Consider the following 21,919-nt stretch of genomic DNA (forward strand, 5'->3'; position numbering starts at 1 on the left):
GTGTACCACAATTAACTAACTGGAGTGAAATTTTTTCTTTATTTTTATTCATTCATAGGATATTGCTGTTAAGGGCAGCATTTATTGCCTATCCCTAATTGCCCTTAAGATGATGGTGGTGAGCCGCCATCTTAAATTGCTGCAATCCATGTGGCGAAAGAACTCTCAGTGCTGTTGGATAGGGAGTGGATACCACTCACTGCTGTTCACGTTTTAACATTTTCCACATCAGTTGTTCTGTGACTTGTCAATTTAATACTAAACAGGTGTAGTTACCTGGCTGTGCCCAGCAGGAAATTGATCAGTACTACAAAACATATTTCATATCAAGCACTTAGTGTTCAGACTGAGGATATTAACATCCCAACAATCCGGGCTGGATATGAATCCAAAACTCAGAAGTGAAAAGCCAATGTTGAAGTCACCACACCACTCAGTCATTCCCAAAGATGTGTTTATGATCTATTTATTTTGTGGATAACTTCTAGTCAGAACATTTTGAATGTAGAGCCTTGTGTAGCAAAATAAAGGGCTTACTGATGGCACTGTGTCACCGAGTGATAACAAATGAGTTTGCATCCACAATTTCACCAAATAATAGCCGTCTGAACTCAGTTCACCAACTGTGTAGACATTATATAGAGGTGAAATGTTTCTCTACAGAAAGTGAGGAGGGAAGATTATTCTGATATAACCTTGTGGCGTCTGGGCTTAACGAGAATAAAAGAATGAATAAAAATATAGATTTTTCAATTGACTATATAAGGTTACTGTTAAGGTGCATCACTCCTAGCCAATATGTGCATCAGATGTGGAAGTTAAGTGCAAGATTTAACAACATTTAATTCATTTATATCATTCTTAACTAGATGACAATGTATGTGTTGGTGTTTTTTTCCCTTTTGCACAGTGAATCCTAACCATTGCATCTCCCTGGACTCTTCTCCATTCTTCAGGCATCAGTTGTCGCTGCAGATTTATATTCTGCCTGTCAAAATAAAGGGGAAGCAGACGAGCACTCTGTCGATATGCTGAAGGGGGCAGAGAAGGTCTGCGCCGAGGACACATAGGAAGAAGCCTGTCAGAAGTATACGCAGTGAATGGATGCTCATAAGCTTTTGATGGCTGTTCTAGACATAAACAAAACTTGGTGTTGCGCTGGGAGAACTCAGGAAAAGACAGACTGTCCAAGCTAAGACTGTGTTGCAAAGGTGGCCAACGGGCTGGCTGCAGACAGACACACAAAGCAAATTAAAGCAGAAAAACAGCATGAATCATTGATTACAAAAGTGTGATTACGATTATCACGTGATCATTATGGATGACCAATAAACAAGCAGATCAAAATCGAAGACATGCTACATGAAAAGCAGACAGCAAACTCAATTTTACATTGCAAATTTAAATAAAAATTGTGTTCCACAAATAAAACGTATCATAAATATTAGATATTTCTGGAGAAGAGGAGACTCAAAGCACCACCCTGATTTTACCCTCATGATAAAATGTTAAAATTTTCAAAGTTTACTATTAACAAATTACAAATGTGGTAGAAATGTGGCCATTTGGATTTATATATAAAACCCACAGCTCACTGAAAGGCAAGTTATTTCATTATACAAGAGTGCTCATTAGTTTATTACTAATGACTGGTCACATAGTGGTCAGTTCAGACTTTTTCAAATAAATGAATTCGAACAAATAAATTAGACAATGCAAATTAATTTCCAAGTATTGCCATTGTAGTAAAATCTCAAAATCACAGTATATAAAAGGTAATATCTAGCTTATTTGCTCTGAATTGGGTTCTTTGACTGATAACTCAGAGCCCTGATAAGTTATTGCATAATTCAAAAGTAATCTGTACCTTGTCATCCATCAAACAAACAGCATAATTTCTGATCAGATTTTCTCAACCATGTGCCAGAATTAGAATGTGAGGCATGTATGTATAAATAATATATATTTTAGATATTTAAACTGCGATATATGTAATATGACTACAAACATAAAAAAGGTGGAAAGTCAGAACATAGTTACTTTTAAATTCATTCCTAAATATTGAAGCAACAAAGCATTGTATTATCAAATAATCGAAGCAAATGTATCAATGGCAGTACTTTAATAGAAGTTCACAAGAACGCACCCAATTCATATTCTTTATTCATCCATAGTCTGAGTGTTTTGTTAAACTGGTACAAAAGCATGGATTTTCCTTGAGGGCTTCTGAACCTGCTGTCAGTCTCAAATGTGGGTCAGATGCTTACACTCATGAGGGAAACAGTCACTCATTGTAATTTCCCCCAAGGGTGGCCAAGTAGTGGCCAGGGAAAGGGCTTGCCATGCAATTAAGGATGGCAGACAGTATCTCTAAGCTGGAGGGCACTCAGAGGCAAACTAGCTTCAAAGCACCCGCAATATACAATGGAAGATAAGTAGGGAGATGTGTATGTGCGCGCACACGTGTAAAATTCATGTGCAAATTGGGCTGATGGCACGTCATTGTTCTGCCTATGCATCATTTGCTGCTGAAATCTTCATGCATGCTTCTGTGCCTCTAGACTATTTTAATGTTCTCCTGGCTGGCCCCTCACCCTATATGAACATTAGGTCATCCAAAACTCAGTGCGAATTAGGGTAACAGCAGCCAAGTCCTGTTCACCTAACACCCTTAAGCTCACTGACCTAAATTCCTCAATTTTAAAATCATCATCCTTCTTTTGAAATCCCTCTATGGCCTTGCTCAATCTTCTCTCCAGCTTCACATCCTTCCCGAGTTCTGTCCACTTGATCAATCCTGGCTTTTGAGCATCCCTAATTTTAATCGCTCCACAATTAGTAGTGATGTCTTCAGCAAAGCTCTGGAATTTCCTTCGTAAATCTCTCCACCTGTCTCTCTGTTAAGTTGCTCCTTAAAATCTACCCCTTTATTTAAGCTTATTTTTTTTAGTGGATATACCTCCTTTCTGTGATTCAGTGTCAAATTTTGTTTGGTAACTCTCCTGTAAAGTGTCTTGGGTCAATTCACAACATTAACAGTGCTCTTCCAGTGCAAGTTGTTGTTATTACTGATTTCATAAATGTAAACCTACCCAAACACAAAATGGAATTTTGGAGAAATGATATTTTCCCATCACAGAGTTAAACATAAAAACAAATACTATAGTGCATTCTTCCATTGATGGGAAATCGAAAGATAACTACAACTATTCTATATTACTTACATCAACAAATCCATGTCAGTGGTAACAGACATCCATTTGCATTTGTAATAAACATATGATTTAATCAATGTTCGCACATAAACCATTAAAGAGATATGACTTGAAAATATGCACTATGTCAAGCAGGGAAATGAACAAGCAATCAAAGAACACTACAATAGAGGAATCTTAAGATGATTCTAATATTGTACAGAAAGTTAGTTGGGTTGAATGTCCTTGATACCTTTGGAGGGGCTTCATCTGATCCTCCTGAATCCCAAGAAACTGTGATTTGTCGTCTTTGCTCCATTCTCATTCGCTCTTCCTGTTGCACCTTCTCTTCTTCTAATATTGTACTGTAAGAAAAATATATTCATTTATTTTCTATCAACATTGTAAAGCAAAGTTCAGACAATTCACCAATTAATACTTGCTTTCTTGCAAACAAATAGTTCAATTTTAGGAAGAAAATTCTGCATCATGTAGCCTCGACAGTTGAAGGCACAGCTTCAAATGATGGGAAGTGGCTGATGCTCCAATCCCAGGTGATAAAGCTGGAAATAAATTTTAAAACTTAAGAAAAAACTTCATTATGCATCATGACATCACTCTATTAATTGGTTGAGCTCAAAATAGGTTTCCACGACAGTTGTCATGAATGGAGTCACGAAACCCAAAGCAAATTTGAAGCAATTCACCCCTAGTTCCAATGGAAAAGGAGTATGCATATGCCCAATGCAATCCAAAAATAATCTTTCCCTGCATCGATCAGCAAAGTGACTTATACTTTTTATAGTTACACAGCAAAGATTATTACAGCATAAAATTGGTTAGGGCCCTGATTTTGGGTGTTATGAAGTGATGCACTTGAAGTGCATATTAGGAGCAGAAAATAGACCTCATCAGCACATTCCCAATCAGGATCCTGAGGCAGTATGCTGGCTTGGAGAAGAATTACATAGAAATTACAGCATAAGGGCAGGCCAACTGGTCTTTTTATAAAATTATTTCGTGGGATTGGGCGTTGCTGGTTAGGCCAGCACTTCTTGTCCATCCTTATTTGTTCACGTGAAAGGCAGTGCTGGGTCACTTTCCCAAACCATTGCAATCCCAATGGTGCAAGTACACCCACAATATTGTTAGCAAGGAATTACATGCTTTTGACCCAGCAAGAGTGAAGGAATGATGTCAATATCGTTCCAGGATGCTATGTAGCTTGAAGGGGAACTTTCAGGTGGAGGTGTTCTCATGCATCTGCTGCTCTTGTTGCAGGTTTGCAAGGTGCTGTCAAAGGATACTTTTAGGTGGTACACACTGCTGCCACTGCACGTCTGTGGAGGAGAGAAAGAACTTTTCAAGCGTTGGAAGGGGTGCCAATCAAGTGGGCTGCTTTCTCCTGGATAGTATGCAGTTGCTTGAGTGTTGTTGGAACTGTACTCATTCAGACAAGTAGAAAGCATTCTATTACATTTCTGACTTGTGCCTTGTAGATGGTGGAGAGTGGGCTTTGGGAAATCAAGAGGCGAGTTACTTGCCACAGGATTTCTAACCTCTGATCTCCTCTTTTAGACACAATATTTGGGTGGCACAATCATTTGCATGCTCCTCACAGCATCAGGGACCTGTGTTTGATTCTGGCCTTGAGCGACTGTGTGGAGTTTGCACATTCTCCCAGTGTGTGTGGGTTTCCTCCGGGTGCTCCGGTTTCTTCCCATAGTCCAAAGGTGTGCAGATTAGGTTGATTGGCCATGTTAAATAGTCCCTTAGCGTCCCAAGATGTGTTGGTTAAGGGGCTAGCAGGGTAAATACGTGGAGTTACGGAGATAGGGTCTGGGTAAGAAGCTCTGTTGGAGTGTCTGTGCAGGCTCAGTGGACTGAATGGCACCCTTCTGCACAGTAGGGACCATATGATAACCTTTAAAGGGAGATTTATATTGTATCTAACCTGTGCTGTACCTGACTTCAGAGTGTTTGATGGGATGATGTTGAGGGTTTACTCTAATTTTTTCTTTATTGTAGAAGGCACAAATAGCATCCCAAGAGTAGTTGGAAACCAAGAGAGAAAAGGGAGAGAGGAACTTAAAACAATGGTTCATAAGCAAAGAATTGCTGGGAAAACTAATGGGACTAAAGGCTGACAAGTCCAATGGACCTGATGGCCTGTATCTGAGGGTCTAAGTGGTTGCAGAGGTGGTGGATGTTTGAAAGATTTGTAATCAACAATGAGTCAAGGCCTCTGGGGGAAAGGCAGGCAAGTGGGATTAAGGCCACAACCAGATCAACCATGAACTTATAAAATGGTGGAGCAAGCTAAAGGGGCTAAATGGCCCCCTCCTGCATCTATTTCTAATGATATTTTGAACACCTGCTGTACCTGCCCTGGGAGAGTTTGGTGCTGACAATGAGTGCCTGAAATGGGAAGTGTCCCATGCCCAAACGCTAATATCCCTCCATACATGAAACTCAGACACGGTAGCACAGTGGTTGGGGCGGCACGGTAGCACAGTGGTTAACACTGCTGCTTCACAGCTCCAGGGACCCGGGTTCGATTCCCGGCTTGGGTCACTGTCTGTGTGGAGTTTGCACATTCTCCTCGTGTCTGCGTGGGTTTCCTCCGGGTGCTCCGGTTTCCTCCCACAGTCCAAAGATGTGCGGGTTAGGTTGATTGGCCAGGTTAAAAATTGCCCCTTAGAGTCCTGAGATGCGTACGTTAGAGGGATTAGCGGGTAAATATGTGGGGGTAGGGCCTGGGTGGGATTGTGGTCGGTGCAGACTCGATGGGCCGAATGGCCTCCTTCTGCACTGTAGGGTTTCTATGATTCTTCTATGATTCAGAATAAAACATATTTGAAGGACTGGAAGAAGTCTTTGCAGCTGTGACCTCACAAAATTAGCAGCCCTGACTATACATATGCAAGAAGACTGACCCCTATTAAAGACAACTGCCAGTAAGTGTTGTTGAAGCCCAAAATGAGACCAGATGTACTTCATGCAGCCTTGGATCTTTTTCCACTTTTTTATCAAGTGTGAAATGGGACAATGAGGTCCAGTTCCTCCCTTTATTGAAAGGTTTCAAATAAACCAAAATAAACATTAGGAGGACCACTTCATCTTTTAGCAATGATGAAAATAACATTTTCTTTCAAAGAAGTATTTCATAAAAGTACTACTGTTCAGTCATTTTTCTGTGATGGTCATTAAAATTACCTACAGAAGCAGCTGCTGCCATCAGACCTTTGAATGGACCTATCGTATAGAAAGCTGATCATTCTCTTCACTCGATCTGTAACTGCAACACTATATTCTACACCCTATCCTTTCCTCTTCCTCCTTCCCTACGTACTCTATGAATGATATGTTTTGTCTTTATAGCGTCCAAGAAACAATACTTTTCACTGTATCCCAATATGTGTGACAATAATAAATCAAATCAATGGCTGTTCCCAGTGCTGAGCAAAGCCAATGCAACAGAGAAAAAAATAGTTTCTTGTGTCTAAAGTACACAATGTCACATGGTGAAATACATTAGCTAATTTCACCCCTGATGGTTACTACATTATGCAAGCAACACAAATCACTTCCATTTAGGTTAAACATGGGCAAGGAAACCTCTTATTGGTTACCACGTACCGTCCTCCTTCGGCTGATGAATCAGTACTCCTCCATGTTAAACAACACTTGGAGGAAGCACTGAGGGTGGCAAGGGTGCAAAATGTACTCTGAGTGGGGGATTTCAATGTCCATCACCAAGAATGGCTCTTCAGCAGCACCACTGATCGAGCTGGTCGGGTGCTAAAGGATATAACTGCAGCACGTAGTGAAGGAACCAACAAGAGGAAAAAACTTACTTGACCTCATCCTCACCAACCTGCCTGCCGCAGATGCATCTGTCCATGACAGTAAGGTAAGAGTGACCACAGTCCTTGTGGAGACAAAGTCCTGCCTTCACATTGAGAATAACCTCCATTGTGTTGTGTGGCACTATCACTGTGCTAAATGGGACAGACTTTGAACCGATCTAGCAACTCAAAGCTAGGCATCCATGAGGCACTGTGGGCCAACAGCAGCGGAACTGTACTCCAGCACAATCTGCAACTTCATGGCCCGGCATATCCCCCACTCAACCATTACCATCAAGCCAGAGTATCAATCCTGGTTCAATGCAGAGTACAGGAGGAGTTGCCACGAGCAGCACCAGGCCTACCTAAAATGAAGTGTCAACCTGGTGAAGCTACCAAACAGGACTAGTTGCATGCCAAACGGCATAAACAACGAGTGATAGACAGAGCTAAGCGGTCCCACAACCAACAGATCAAATCTAAGCTCTGCAGTCCTGCCACATCCAATCGTGAATGGTGGTGGACAGTTAAGCAACTCACTGGAGGAGGAGGCTCCACAAATATCTCCATCCTCAATGATGGAGGAGCCCAGCGCATCAGCGCAAAGGATGAGGCTGAAGCATTCGCAGCAATCTTCAGCCAGAGGTGCCAAGTGGATGATCCATCTCGGCCTCCTCCAGTAGTCCCCAGCATCTCAGTTGCCAGTCTCCAGCTAATTCGATTCATTCCACGTGATATCAAGAAACAGCGAGATACTGCAAAGGTAATGGACCCTGATAATATTCTGGCAATAGTGCTGAAGACTTGTGCTCCAGATCTTGGCACTCCAATAGCCAAGCTCTTCCAGTACAGTTACACCACTCACATCTACCTGTCAATGTGGAAAAGTGCCCAGGTGTGTCCTGTTCTGTTGATTTCAGGAAGAAATTGAATGCAGCTCTTGGGGTTAAAGGAACCAAGGGATATGGGAGAAAGGGGGAGGGGATCAGGATATTGAATTCGATGATCAGTCATGATCAAGATGATTGGCGGAGCAGGCTCGAAGGGCTGAATCTTGAAGGCTCTACCTGAAAAAGTGATGGAAGCTGATTCCACAAACAACTTTAAGAGGGAGTTGAAAAGATGATTGAAGATGAGAGGGTTATAGGGTTACGGACAAAAAGCAAAGATGTGCAACTAAACACGAGTGAGCTTTCAAGGAGCCAGCATTGGTATTTCAGGCCTTATGGCCTCCCTCTGTCCTGTAAGTTTCTATGATAAACTATGAACAAAGGACTGAGAACTTCAGTGTCAAAGGACCATGTTATTTATTTATTGTATATAAATAAATTGCCACAATTTTATTGACCACTCTGAGTGAGACGAGTTAAAAGAGTTCAGCTCTTTGGGGAATAATTAACTCATATAGTCATGTTAATATCCCGATAAGCTCTCAATCAAGAAGCAGGAGTTGGTTGGTCACTTCCTAGCTTATTAAGTCCTTTCCTTTCAAAGATTCTAACATAGTTAAGGTAGAACATAATTCAAGTAGCCCTTAATGAGTTGTCTCTCGACCTATAGCCTGAATTGCTTGTCTTCTTCCCGTTAAGGAAAGTTTTGGTTTCAGTAGGGTTTAATTAGCCCTTTCCACTCCCAGCATTCAGTACTGCTCTGGATTTGATTTTTGTTAATTTAAGTTAATTTTCTAGGATATTTCTTCAACTGTACACACTATCCAAATAAAGAATATAAATGGATTATCACCAGCGATAAGACTTTGCACCCTATTTAAAACATGGTCAATAGATGGGTCTACCCAAATTCAAATATTTTCATGGCATTCTCCAATTCCTATCAGAGCTCTCCAGTCTATTCGAAAATTACAAACTTATCATAACAAAACACAGAAGAAATTGCAATACCGGTACACACCATCAAAGCCGATTGTCCGGCATATTCTGCAACATTGGTATTAACTGAAGTGGCAATAACTTTACTGAGCAGCAATGGAGTTATATACAATATTTTAAACAATAACATGGTTTTAGGGCTACCTGTGTGCCACATTATATCAAACTAGATTCCTGCATTGTGACAGAGCAAATGCTTAATAAGTTATTTTGTGGCACTATTTATAGCATCAAATGCAACCCACATTTATCTCTACCGCTGAAAAAGCAAAAAAATGTCAAGATACAGTGGGGCCCCGTTGTAACGCGATGGTTGGGGTCCATAAAATGTTATCGCGAACGTTATCGGTGTCGCGCTAAATCACTAAACCGGAAAGAGCAAAAAAAAGGGTCCAATGATTCATCGTGTCATATCCGATTTCGCGCTAAATCATGGCACGTTACAACGGGGCTCCACTGTATTTTAATCCAAGGTAGCTGGTAGAATTATCATCAAAGTGTCGATTCTTTTCAAAATCTACCTACTTTCAGGGGTTATTCTCCACCTCACTACACATTCAGTTCTTTGCAAATTTTATTTCATTACTACGACTGAGCTAACCCCAGGAACTGCAATCAGGAATATTTTTCATTTTCTTGCCTAATGTTCTCTCCTCTTGTCTCTACAAGGTACTGACTTGCACAATTGCACAGACACTGGCACCCTCGGCTAGCTCACCAAAATCATCATTATTAATGTTCAAGCCAAAACAACGAACAGCTGCAGGCTGTTCTGCAATGAGGGCATCGTAGCCAAGCTTGAACATGACATTCGCACAAACAGTTTCTCACAGCAGATACTGGCAGGATGACTAGCTGATTCTATTCCCCCTCTTCAGCACAAAGGCAACAGTAACACCTAGGATCAGCTAACTGGGAAACATTCCTAGTCTGTATGACTCAGAACCACAACATATTGCTCATTTATAGAGTCTAGCACATTGGAGCAGGCCACTACACCCAACTGGTCAGTGCCTGGTGTTTATGTTCCCTAGCAACCTCCTCCCAACCCATCTGCATCCAACCTTATCAGCCAATCCTTCTATTAGTTTCGCCCTCATGTGATTATCTAGCTTCCCCTGATATGCATATATGCTATTTGTCTCAACAAATGCTTGCGGTACCACTTTCCATATTTTGAGACTCTTTGGGCAAAAAAAAACTTCTGATTCCCTATTAAATTTATCAGTGATAACTGTTTCTATATGACCAAAGGATATACTCTATAGCCAGCTCTGCTCCACAGCACCTTCCAAACTTAAGATATGAAAACAATCTGAAAGTCACCCTTTGGACTTGCAAAACGGATCTCAATTCATGGGGGGGAAAAAAAACAACCTCCGACAGACCCAAAAGCAGAAGTTGCCATCCAGCGATTTTGAGGAGAACAGAATCAAATGCCTTCAGGATAAGCAAGTGTGGTGCAAAGCCAATGCCTCCACCCATCCCTCCATATGCAGTCTTTGCAATTGGTTATGCAAATCGAGACTTAGTCTAACATCACACAAGATGATGTCAAGCAAGACTGTCAGATGTAGATTTTTTAAACCTGAACATCACCTGTCAAAATGATGGGAAGATCCATCATCTAGCTTTATACTCCATACAGGTACTGTTAGAATTATGAGGTTTATAATCTTCTTGTGTTTTGAGACTCTCTCTCTTTATTTTAAGGTAAAATGAGGCAGAATCATGTTACCTGTTCTGAAGTTAGCGGTTTAAAGATTAAAGGGTGTCCAGATTGTTTTAGTGGGAGGAAGATGAAACATGTTTACACTTGGAAACAATGGCAGCAGTCTGAGTGCTAACAGTGGAAAGACAGTGGAGAGTCTCCAAAGTCCCAGAAAAAGTTGAGGTGGTCAAGTTGTAAACAGTTGTGCTTTAAGCTGTCATAGAATCTCTACAGTGTAAGAGACCATTTGGCCCATCGAGCCCGCACTGACACCAATCCTACCCAGACCCTATCCAGGTAACCCCAGGTATTTACCCTGCTAATCCCCTTGACACCAAGGGGCAATTTAGCATGGCCAATCAACCTAACCCACACATCTTCGGACTGTCTATTTAGTTCCAAGATAAAAGAGAATTGGGATCTCAAGGACAGCTAATCGGCATTTCTACCTGGACATAAGGTTCATGGTCAAAGAAATGGCAGGTGGAGTTCAATCAAGATAAATGCGAAGTGATGCATTTTGGTAGAACTAACGTAGGGGGGAGCTATATGATAAATGGCAGAATCATAAAGGGTGTAGATACGCAGAGGGACCTGGGTGTGCAAGTCCACAGATCCTTGAAGGTGACGTCACAGGTGGAGAAGGTAGTGAATAAGGCATATGGCATGCTTGCCTTTATAGGACGGGGCATAGAGTATAAAAGTTGGGGTCTGATGTTGCAGTTGTATAGAACGTTGGTTCGGCCGCATTTGGAATACTGCGCCTAGTTCTGGTCGCCACACTACCAGAAGGATGTGGAGGCTTTAGAGAGAGTGCAGAGGAGGTTTACCAGGATGTTGCCTGGTATGGAAGGGCGGGGGGGATACAAAAGAATGGTCTAGTTTGGACCAGGGAGTGGCACGGGCTTGAAGGGCCTGTTCCTGTGCTGTATTGTTCTTTGTTGATATGATTCACACTGCCATAAAAATGGACTCTTGAGAGGGGAGGGCTTCCAAGATATCCCCAAAAACCCACAGACACAGTCGATCTGCCAGAATCCAGGGGAGAGAGAGAGCATCTATCTACGGCAAGACACTGTGGGCATCATGCAGAAATATAGGTGGGAGCTTGTGCTCGGACTGGAAAGACCAAATTTGTGGGGAGGTAAAGTGAGGCTAGAAGGTTTGCCGAAGGAGAAGTCTCGGAAAACTTAGACCGTGGAAGACTGTTCTGGAGTTAAAGATTCCCAGGCTGGGAAAGGAAAACCTTTGGTAGCTGAGAATCATTTTGGACTTGTTTTCGGAGAACTGAATGTTTACTTAAAGGACAATGTTACATATATCTGAGCGATTCTTCTGTGGTTATGTTAAACGTTCCGTTCTATTGTTTAAAGTACAAGTAACCCACAAAATTAGTGTTTAGATTATCGTGCTTTTAGTCTGTTGTTTATCGTAAATGTCTGAAAACACAATATATTGCATAATCTGATTAGCTATGAACTGGACCACTGAATTTCATTTTAAAAGTTATGACAATGGAAACCTTTTCTCCTGTGCCTACCCTATCAAATCCTTTCAGCATCTTAAAGAACTCTATCAGGCCATCTCATCAACCATTTTTAAAACGAAATAAACCCCAGCCCACACAGCCTTTTCTGATAAGTGCACCCTCTCAGTTCTGGTTTTATTCTTACAAATCTATTTTTGACATTCACCAGTTTTGCTATAGCCTTTTTGTAATATGAAAACCAGAACTACATATAGTACTCCAAGCACTGTCTATCCAAGGTTCAACTTCTCTATTTTTCAATTTAATCTCTTTAGAAATGAAACCCTTGGTTTGATGTTTAATGGCCTTAGTAATCAGTGCTGCTACTTTGTGATTTGTAAATATGTACTCCAAGTTCACATTATTTTCCTAACCCCATTACAGACGTATTATCCATGTAGTATGTGGCCTCTTTATTCTTTTTACCAAAATGCACCATCTCACACGAACCTATGCTGAAATTATTTGCCAATTACATGCTGCTTTATTTTGTTTTGTCACATTCCTTTGTGTTATCGAAACCCCCTGAATTTTGATGTCTCCAAATTTTTTAAATGCATTTCTAACTCCTGAGCCAAAGTTGTTAATGCAAATTATGAACGACAATCATCAATCCCTGTGGAAACCATTGCTCATCCTTCGTCAGTCTGGGTGGCTATCCTGAACCTCAACTCTGTTTTTTGTTTTGTAGTCAGCTCGCTATCCATTCTGCTATTATTGCTTCAACTCCACATGCTTTTGCATAGTCGCGAGTTTATAATCTCGTACGGAAGCTTTTTTTTGAAAATCCAAATACATGAAATAAAATTTTAGAAAAATTCATAGGCTGATCTTAGACATATTATACATTACACTTACTGCTCTTTTAGTTCTTAGGCAAAAAGTCAATAAGTTTGGTCAACATAACTCATCATTTTGAAAACCATATTGACAATCTTTAGTATACTTTTAGTTTCCAGATGTTTTTCAAGTATAGTTTGAGTAAAGGTTTCATTAACTTTCTACCAATAACATTAAGCTAACTGATCTAAAGTTCCCTGGATTTGTTCTGACTCCTTTTTTCTTCACACCAATTGTCTGCCAAACCTTTGGAACTAATCATTTTCTAATGTTTTTATATATACTTGGTACCTCTTTAACTCTTCCCCAAATGCTTTTAAAATGTGTGGAAGCAATCCACCTGGACATGGAGTTTTGTACTCCAAGCTTGATTAGTTTACATATTGTCTCTTCCCTTTCTATCCTAATAATTCAGTAAGCTTTTTGTCGCCTTCTAACATCATGCATTAGACTGCCCGGTATATACTGAGGTAAAGTAACTGCTGAATGTTTCTGCCACTTCAATGTTATTAACTGGAGTTTAGCTTGTGCATTTCTCAGTGGCCCTATACTGATTTTTTGAGTTAAGTGTCTGTAGAATACATGATGATTTATTTTTTTACAATCCTAATTAATTTAATTTTCTAGGTCCTTTTTGGTGACTCAATTCTTTTCACTTCTTTCTGTAAATCTTTGTATTCACTTTTGCCGTTTTTTTTATGTCCATCGACTCTGTCTTTTTTTTCAGCTTTCATTTTATCAGCTATGCCTTTTATTCATCATTGTATTTCAACAGAAGAATTACTTTTCCAGAATTCTATTGATCACCATTTTAAATGTTTCTCATTGTTGTTCTCTTTCCTTTCCCGTCATTCTTTTCACCATTTTTCCATCTCTAGTTCCATTTCCAACCTTTCGAAATTAGCCTTTTTTCAAATTTACTACTTTAGTCTTTGCCTTACCTACTGAGTCATCAGGGAAGCACTTTGCAGTTTCTGTTCATGCACAAGTATATACACATGCTGCAGCAAGGCTGATAGCGAATGCAATTTTCATTCCATAAGTAAGAGTAACTAAATAATTCATGAGAAAGTTATGCAGTTCTCTGTCACAGGTGCAATTAAAAACTATAATTTAGTACTTCTGGTTACACAACTAATGATTAAAGAAAACTCCATATATCATAAGGCATCAGTTTTACATTGTGGCTCATGCTCACTACCACGTCAAACTCTGGAGGCCTCACTTAAATAGAAGACAAACTATTTTTCATGTCTTAAGAATATAAGTCAGTGTGAAATGAAGACAGCCATTTGTCTCACCGAGTTCATTCCTTCCAATGAACCAAGTAGGGTCTGCAATTTAAAAGTCTTCTCCAATTTATTTGTCCCTGACATACGGTTTTGCTATTTAGCTAAATTGGGCTCAATGTAACCTGTTTCTTTCGGGTCAATGTGCAGGTGTTCCCTATTGGGAGGTGGTCTAAATAGACAGGGGCTAGTGTATAAAGACATTTTCTTTGCTGCTTGGCACTTGCCTGTAAATCAGCAGTTCTTGCCTTGTGAGAGAAGGAAAACGGGCATGGTAGCCTAGTGGTCATGTTATTAGTCTAGTAATCCAGAGGCCTAGACTGATGACTCAGTAGCACGAGTTCAAATCCAACCACGGCAGTTGGCTGCTGGGGAGTTTAACTTCCATGAATTAATTAAATCTGGAACAAAATACCAGCAACAATATTGGTAAACCAGCTGGAAACTACCAGATTGTCACAAGTGGCCCACTAATTCCCTTTAGGGAAGGAAATCTGCTGCCCTCATCTGATCTGGCATATGAGACTACAGACTCTCAGTGTGGTTGACTCTTAACTGTCCTCTGAAATGACTTAGCAAGCCACAAAGGCAGCTCACCACCACCTTCTCAAGGCCAATTTGGGGTGGACAATAAATGCTGGCAATTCCAGCAACGCCCACAGACCATGAATGAATAAAAATCAAGGTCAGAAGAATTAATGGTCACTGGTTTCATTTCTTAAAAAAAGACACTGAGTGCCTTGTCTAACGTGGCAAGGACACAAGTGAAATAAATTAAACTGTCAAATATTGAAATCTTTCTCTAAACCCAAAAGCAACAGGAGGAAACTAGGGGTCCACGTAACCCCGTGTATCATTATCAAGCCCACAGGCCAACTCTAAAGGAGGAATATTTATCTAGAACATTTTACAGCCACAGGACATCCCAAAGTGTTTTACAATCAGAATAAGAAGTTTTGATGTCTAGTCATAGAATCCTGCGATGCAGGAGGCCATTTGACCCATCAGGTCTGCACTGACCACAATCCCACCCAGGCCCTATCCCCATAATTCCATGCATTCACCATAGCGAGTCCCCCTGACACTAAGGGACTATTTAACTGGCCAATCCACCTAACCCGCACATCTTCAGAGTGTGGGAGGAAACCGGAGCACCCGGAGGAAACCCACGCAGACACGGGGAGAACGTGCAAACTCCACACAGACAGTGACCCAAACCGGGAATCGAACCCAGGTCCCTGGAGCTATGAGGCAGCAGTGCTAACCACTGTGCCACCATGCCACCCAGATCACTGTTGTAATGTAAGAAAAATGGCAGTCGATACATACATAGCAATTACTAAGTGAGCAGATTATCTGATGTTGGTTGAGGGATAAACGTTGGTCAGGCCATTGGGACAATGAAAATATTATTGAGCGCAAAATAAGCTATTAGGCCATAGATGTAGAATGAAGGTAGATGCTGAAATATTAGAATTACATTTGAAAAGAATATTTTGATATGAATTTTCTTCACAAATGGAAAGATTTGACATTACAAAAATAAAACAAGTTTTTCAGGGCCAGTGAGGGTGGTTAGCAGTTCATATGAACTTAGCATGGCGTTAAAAACCCAGTTCCACTTCAGTCAGCAAACTAACATTTTAAGAGTTTTTATAGCAAGACTAATAGTGCAAAAGAGTAATTTCTCATAATTTCAGTGATTTCAGACTGGGCGCACATCAATAGGGCACCCTATGTGGAAGTGTAGAACCACTGGCAGCATCTGGATTTCTGCGTTTAACTGCACACCCTAAAGGCTGTGATGAGTTTCAGAGGAGTAACGTGGTGGATGCTGACTATTTCACTATCACCACTGCTGCAAAGTCTAGGCCAATGTTTGATGTTGAGAAACAACAATTTGTTGGGAGTTCTGGACAAATTGAGTTTGGTCTAGATAAGAGCAAAGTCTAGCCGAGCTGAATGGTGAACAAGAAAGCTGGAGATGTGCCAAAATTGAAGGGCAAATTAGCCAAAACCAGCAGTTCCATTGTTTTCACAGCATCAAGAAGCTCTGGGTAGTAAACTTTGAAAATGAATCATGGATCTGGTCATTCATCTTATCAGTGGCATATTTCCCAACTACTGATATTTAGCCAAATGTAGCAACATTGCAAAATTCACTGTACGCCATATCATGGATGTGGTCATTCATCTTAGTTCGGGGAACTGTATTGAATCATTTTTTTCAACTGTGAGAGGAGAAACAACCTTTAGCGGATCAGAACTGGAAAGATGCTTCTGTATTTCAGGACAAGGAATGGTTTCACACCCCATCTTTGATGGTTCATAATATGGAGCGTCTGTTAGTAGAGGAATGCAGGAGCACAACTAAGTAGTGACCAGATACTATGATAACATTCGTGCCTTTGAGACAAAGCTTTAGTTTTGGGTGAATCAACATTCTAGAGCAGGTTTTCTCACCTTGAAATCACCAAGTGTCACTGTTAGTGCTCAATGTGCTGGCATCAAAAAAAGATAATCGGCAAAAATTAACTAAGAGAATCTCCTGTTAGCTAGTTTGACTCTTCTGTTTTTGGAGATAGCGCCTTTGCTGATGAGACTGCACCAAATAGTGAGGTCCTGTGACAGGTTCTCTCATGTCTCAACAGTGATGCAAAAATTTCAGTGAGACTTTAAGGTTGTCCTTGAAGTACATTTTCTGACCAACACATTAAAATCTCCCTTCAATTAGCTCACCCTGTAAGTTTTTTTTGGCGAGCTCTCATCAGGGATTCTAGCAACATGCCCTCCCATCTTATCTAATCTCTTTTTCTACAGAGTGTGGATGCTTGGAATGTCAGTCAGGAAGAGATTCTCACCTTGTCTTGCTATCTGATCTTGAGTAGTCTCCGCAAGTAGATCATGTGAGAGTGGTGTAGCTTGTTTGTGTGCCATGTACAGGTTTGAACAAGTACGGCCAGCCATGAATATCAACAAGTTTAAACCACTTTCTCAACTTGGCGATACAAAATCTGAAGTCTACACTCAAGACATCCTCAGTTCAGTCATTTGCTCCAAATGTTGATGTAACGGTTTAAGCTGAGAGATGCCAAGTATTGGGGTGCTGCAGTGGCAGGAAGTAAATACTAAACCCAGGTGAAATACCAGTAAGGCTTGCCTTTATTTGTATTGAAATAAATTTCTGCTGAATGCGGCCCATGCCAAAAAGCAAGATATTAGAACAGATCCACCATATAAAGTGAGCAATAAAGTAACTTATAACGCTGCAAATGTACATCGTGCAAGTAAAATAATATTGATTTGTAATATTGATGATTCTTAACTTTTGACACGGGAGGGCCTTGTATGATGCAAAGTGAGAGTGGGAAGTTAAAGGAAGGGAGGCGACTCGAGATACGTGTAGAGTGTGACAAGATCAGGTTATGTGATGACAGAAGGGATTAGTTTTGATTAATGCTCTGAGCAGTAATTTTTCAAGGCAACTTCAAACACATGAAAACCACAATTACAAAATAATCATACCAATTATACTGCTGAAAACTACAATAAAAATGAGGTTTAGATATTATGCCTCAAGTGATTTGCAATTGAGATGGGAAGAATAAATCGAAATATTCTTCTATAGGTTTAATGCTGCAGTTTGATACAGCAAAATACATTTAAAATCAAATGAGTTGAAAATCAACTAAAAATACTGATATGCAAGATTGTTTTAAAGAAGATGAAATGAAACTGATGAAGTGAATCATTCCTCTGTACAGTTTGTTAACTAACATTGTTGACAAGTAATTTCCAATACTTAAAACAGAATTGAAGAACTCAGACTTGCATGAAAGATACATGAATACTTTAAATAACATTAACCTATGTCCACATATTAATTATAAGCTTTCACAAAAGAAACAGTAATCGAGAACTCCTTGATCTGTCACCTCTGCAACTTATCCACTGGAGCAAATTAAGACTCCATCTTCAGCAATAGAAATATTCAACGGTATGGGGAGGCGATGGCATAGTGGTATTGTCACTGGATTATTAATCCAGAGACCCAGGGGACCAGGGTTTTAATCCCATCACAGCAGATAGCGAAATTTGAATTAATTAACAATCTGGAATTAAAGGTATAATGATCATCATGAAACCATTATCGATTGTTGTAAAAACCCATCTTGTTTTTGCACTCAGAAATTTGCCTACATCGTTGCTCTTGTAGCTTCCTCTCACTATTTGGGGGTCTATAGTACAGTCCGCGTGGTGTGGTTACTCTTTTTTTTATTGCGGAGCTCAACACATTGATGCTTTATTTATCATCCCTCCTCACAGCTATAATTGATTCTTCAACAAATAATCCCACCTTTTTGGTCCCCGCGCTATCCTGTCAAAACACCGTATTATCCAGGAATGTTGAGCTGTTAATTTTGTCCCTCTTTACGTCCAGTTTCCATTATAGCAAGGATATCATGTTACTATCTGTGCCCTCAGCTTATGGCTTTGTTTGCTATATTCCTTGCATAGATATATACCTTTTAACTGACAAATTCCTGTACTGTTCACTTTTTAACCTTTGCTTCTTCTGTCCAGCAGAGTTACTCATTAATTTTCTGTCTTCCGTTCCTTGCTCTGGATTTGTCCTATCTGAATCTGCTCTGAGGTTCTCATGTCCCTGCCAATCTAATTTAAACTCTCCCCAAGAACACTAGCAAATCTCCCTGCAAGGACATTCTCCCAGTCCTATTCAGGCTTATACAGATCCCACCTTCGCCAGAACCAATCCCAATGTCTCAGAAATCTGAAGCCCTCTCGCCTGCACCATCACCTCAGCCATGCATTCATCTGCTTTTTTTTTTCATTCATGGGATATGGCTCGGTCAGCAGTTATTGCCCTTCCCTAATTGCCTTATGAAGTAGTAGTGAGCTGCCTTCTTGAATCGCTGAAGCCCATGTGTTGTAGGTACTCTGATGGTGCTGCAAGGGGGAGAGGGGTGTTCCAGGATTTTGGCCCAGCAGCAGTGAAGGAACGGTGATATATTTGCAAGTCAGGGCGGTCTGTGGCTTGGAGGTGGGTGTTTCCATGCATCTGCTGCCCTTGTCCTTCTAGATGATAGTGGTTGTGGGTTTGGAAGGTGCTGCCAAAGGAGCCCTTGGTGGGATCCTGCAGTGCATCTTACAGATGGTATACACTGCTAACATGGGGTTTGTCAGTGATGGAGGGAGTGAATGTTTGTGGATGAGGTACCACTCAATCAGTTTGCTTTGTCCTGGATGGGGGTGTCAAGCTTCTCAAGTATTACTGGAGCTGCACTGATTAAGGCAAATGGAGAGCATTCAATCACATTCCTGGCGTGCCTTGTAAACAGTGGGGAGTGGACTTTGAGGAACAGGAGGCGAGTTACTTGCCACAGGATTCCTAGCCTCTGAACTGCCTTGTAGCCACAGTACTTATATAGCTCATCCAGTTTCTGGTGAATGGTAACCCCCAGGATTCTCCTGTTCCTATACTCAGTAGTTGTGGAGTAATCCAGCAATTGCTACTTTTGAGGTCCTGCTTGCAATTCTCTTTCTTCACTCTCTAAACTCAGCCTGCAGGACCTCATCCTTTTTCATAGCTATATTATTGGTACCAATGTGGATGGACCATGCCCTCTGGCTTTGCACGCTCACCCTCCGGAATGCTGTTTGGTGATATCCATGAACCTTGTTCCAGGGAGGCAACATACCATCCTGGAATCACACCAGTGGCCACAAGTGCCTGTGTGTTCCCTTAACTACAGAATTCCCTGCCACTATTGCTCTCCTGTCTTTTTTACCTCCCTCCCTGCACAGCTGAGCCACCCACAGTGCTCTGCTCATGACACCCGCTGGTCTCTCCAGAGGAACCCTCTCCCTCACTGACTCAGAACTGAGTATCTGTTAGAAAGTGGGAGGTGCAGAGGGAACTGCTATTCTACCTGCCTTATCTTCGTTGTCTGTCTGATAGCCATTCAGTCTCTCTCTGCCTGCACTTCCTTAAGCTGCAGGGTGATCATCTTATGAAACATGCTGTCTAAGTAGTTCCTTGCGAATGCACCTCAGTGACACCAGCTGCTTTTCAATTTTCAAGATACATTACTCGGGTTTTGCATTTGATACACCTTCTGCACATGTGGTTGTCCAGGACATGGGTAGCATCCTGGAGTTCCCACATTTTACAGGATGTGCACTTGCAAGTGTTTTGTGAGCAGCTTTGCCATGCCTTAAATTATTTTTTTACGATATGAAAATTAAGTGAATACAACATAAAGTTAATTGACGCTTTAACCCTACAACTCCCAATAAGCTTTATTATTGCCAATAAACCTTACTAACAATACTGTACAATTACCAATAAATTGCCTGAGTCGTGATGTTTAAAGTCTTCCTTTCTCATCCAGATGTTTGTAGACCTTTCTTCAAAATAGTGAACAAACCCAGTTATTTATACACAGTCTTTGTCCTAAGAACCTACTGACCAATCAACTTGCATTTCCCGTGACGTCACTTTACAATAGAGCACCAATCTTTTAAAATTTAACCACACAAAATAATTCACAATAAGGACAATAGTTCTAACTGGGTGAGCATTATATTAGAGTACACCTACGGGGTGCAGTATTAAAACCCTGAACTTCTTTGTAAGAAGAGTACTGATTCTGAATCTCAAATTTTACCACATTTGAAAAGACCAGCTTTCACTGTCAAAGCTTTAGCAATCAAGTATAATGATAACTTACACGATTGCTCAGTAGCAAAGCATGCATATCAGAGGAGAAACATCACAAGTTCAGCCACATTTCACAAAAATTCACTACCTCTAACTAATGTAGTAACAAACATGTAATTTCAATGTGCACCGTCAGAATTCGAGTGAGATACAAAGTGGGAAGGGGAAGCAATACACAAGTTCCTGGGGCTCTGAGGGGCACTCTGGAGAGTGTAAGAGAAGAGCAAAAGAGCACCTGAGGAAGAACAGTAGTCATTCCTTCATTACTGGGGCTGCGACAAAATTAAGGCAGCATTTCGCAAGTCCAACATCCAAACATTTAATTATTTCAAATCAGCTCAATTTGTTCTAATTACAACTATTGCATGAACATGCTATTTTGTATCATAAAATTAGCATAGCTTCAAACTTGTAAAATTTCATTTGGTTAAAATATGATATTAAACAACAGAAGCTTGGCTTTGTGATTTTTCTCCCAGAAAGATCTGCCTTTAGTCCTCATCTGCTGGATACGAGCCGGTAAAGTGTAAGTGATAAGTAACTGGTGACAATGTGGTCACTGAAGTGACAAACTTGATGATCGCAATGCTTGCCATGCCTAAATTCACATGTGTAGCATTTCCTTAACCGAAGAAAACAATCAACTTGAATAAGCTACTCAGAAAAAATACTGGAACTCAAAAATAAAACATTCATTTCTACCCACATGTCCCAACGGTCACATTTAATTTTACAACTGGTTTCAAACACACCCATTAACAATTAATGCTTTCCTGCTCAACTTGCAAGTTTCTCAAAATGAAGATTTTTTAAAAAATGAATTAAGAAACTTCCTTCAACGTGCATTTTAGGTCACAAAGATGACTTACAATCATTAT

At 40.6% G+C, this 21,919-nt stretch overlaps 1 protein-coding gene across 30 annotated transcripts in view; it reads right to left on the reverse strand.

Annotated features, from left to right (window-relative positions):
• The window catches only part of LOC144495599 (focal adhesion kinase 1), a 528,227-nt gene that overhangs the window by 53,414 nt on the left and 452,894 nt on the right, over positions 1–21,919 (reverse strand). For all 30 annotated transcript variants that reach the window (XM_078215780.1, XM_078215781.1, XM_078215769.1 and 27 more), the window contains one exon: positions 3,448–3,559. In XM_078215780.1, coding sequence (XP_078071906.1) covers positions 3,448–3,559 — 112 coding nt within the window. The remainder of the gene's footprint in view (positions 1–3,447; positions 3,560–21,919) is intronic.

Source organism: Mustelus asterias, chromosome 7, assembly GCF_964213995.1.
Source record: "Mustelus asterias chromosome 7, sMusAst1.hap1.1, whole genome shotgun sequence".
In the NCBI taxonomy this organism is placed as follows: domain Eukaryota; kingdom Metazoa; phylum Chordata; class Chondrichthyes; order Carcharhiniformes; family Triakidae; genus Mustelus; species Mustelus asterias.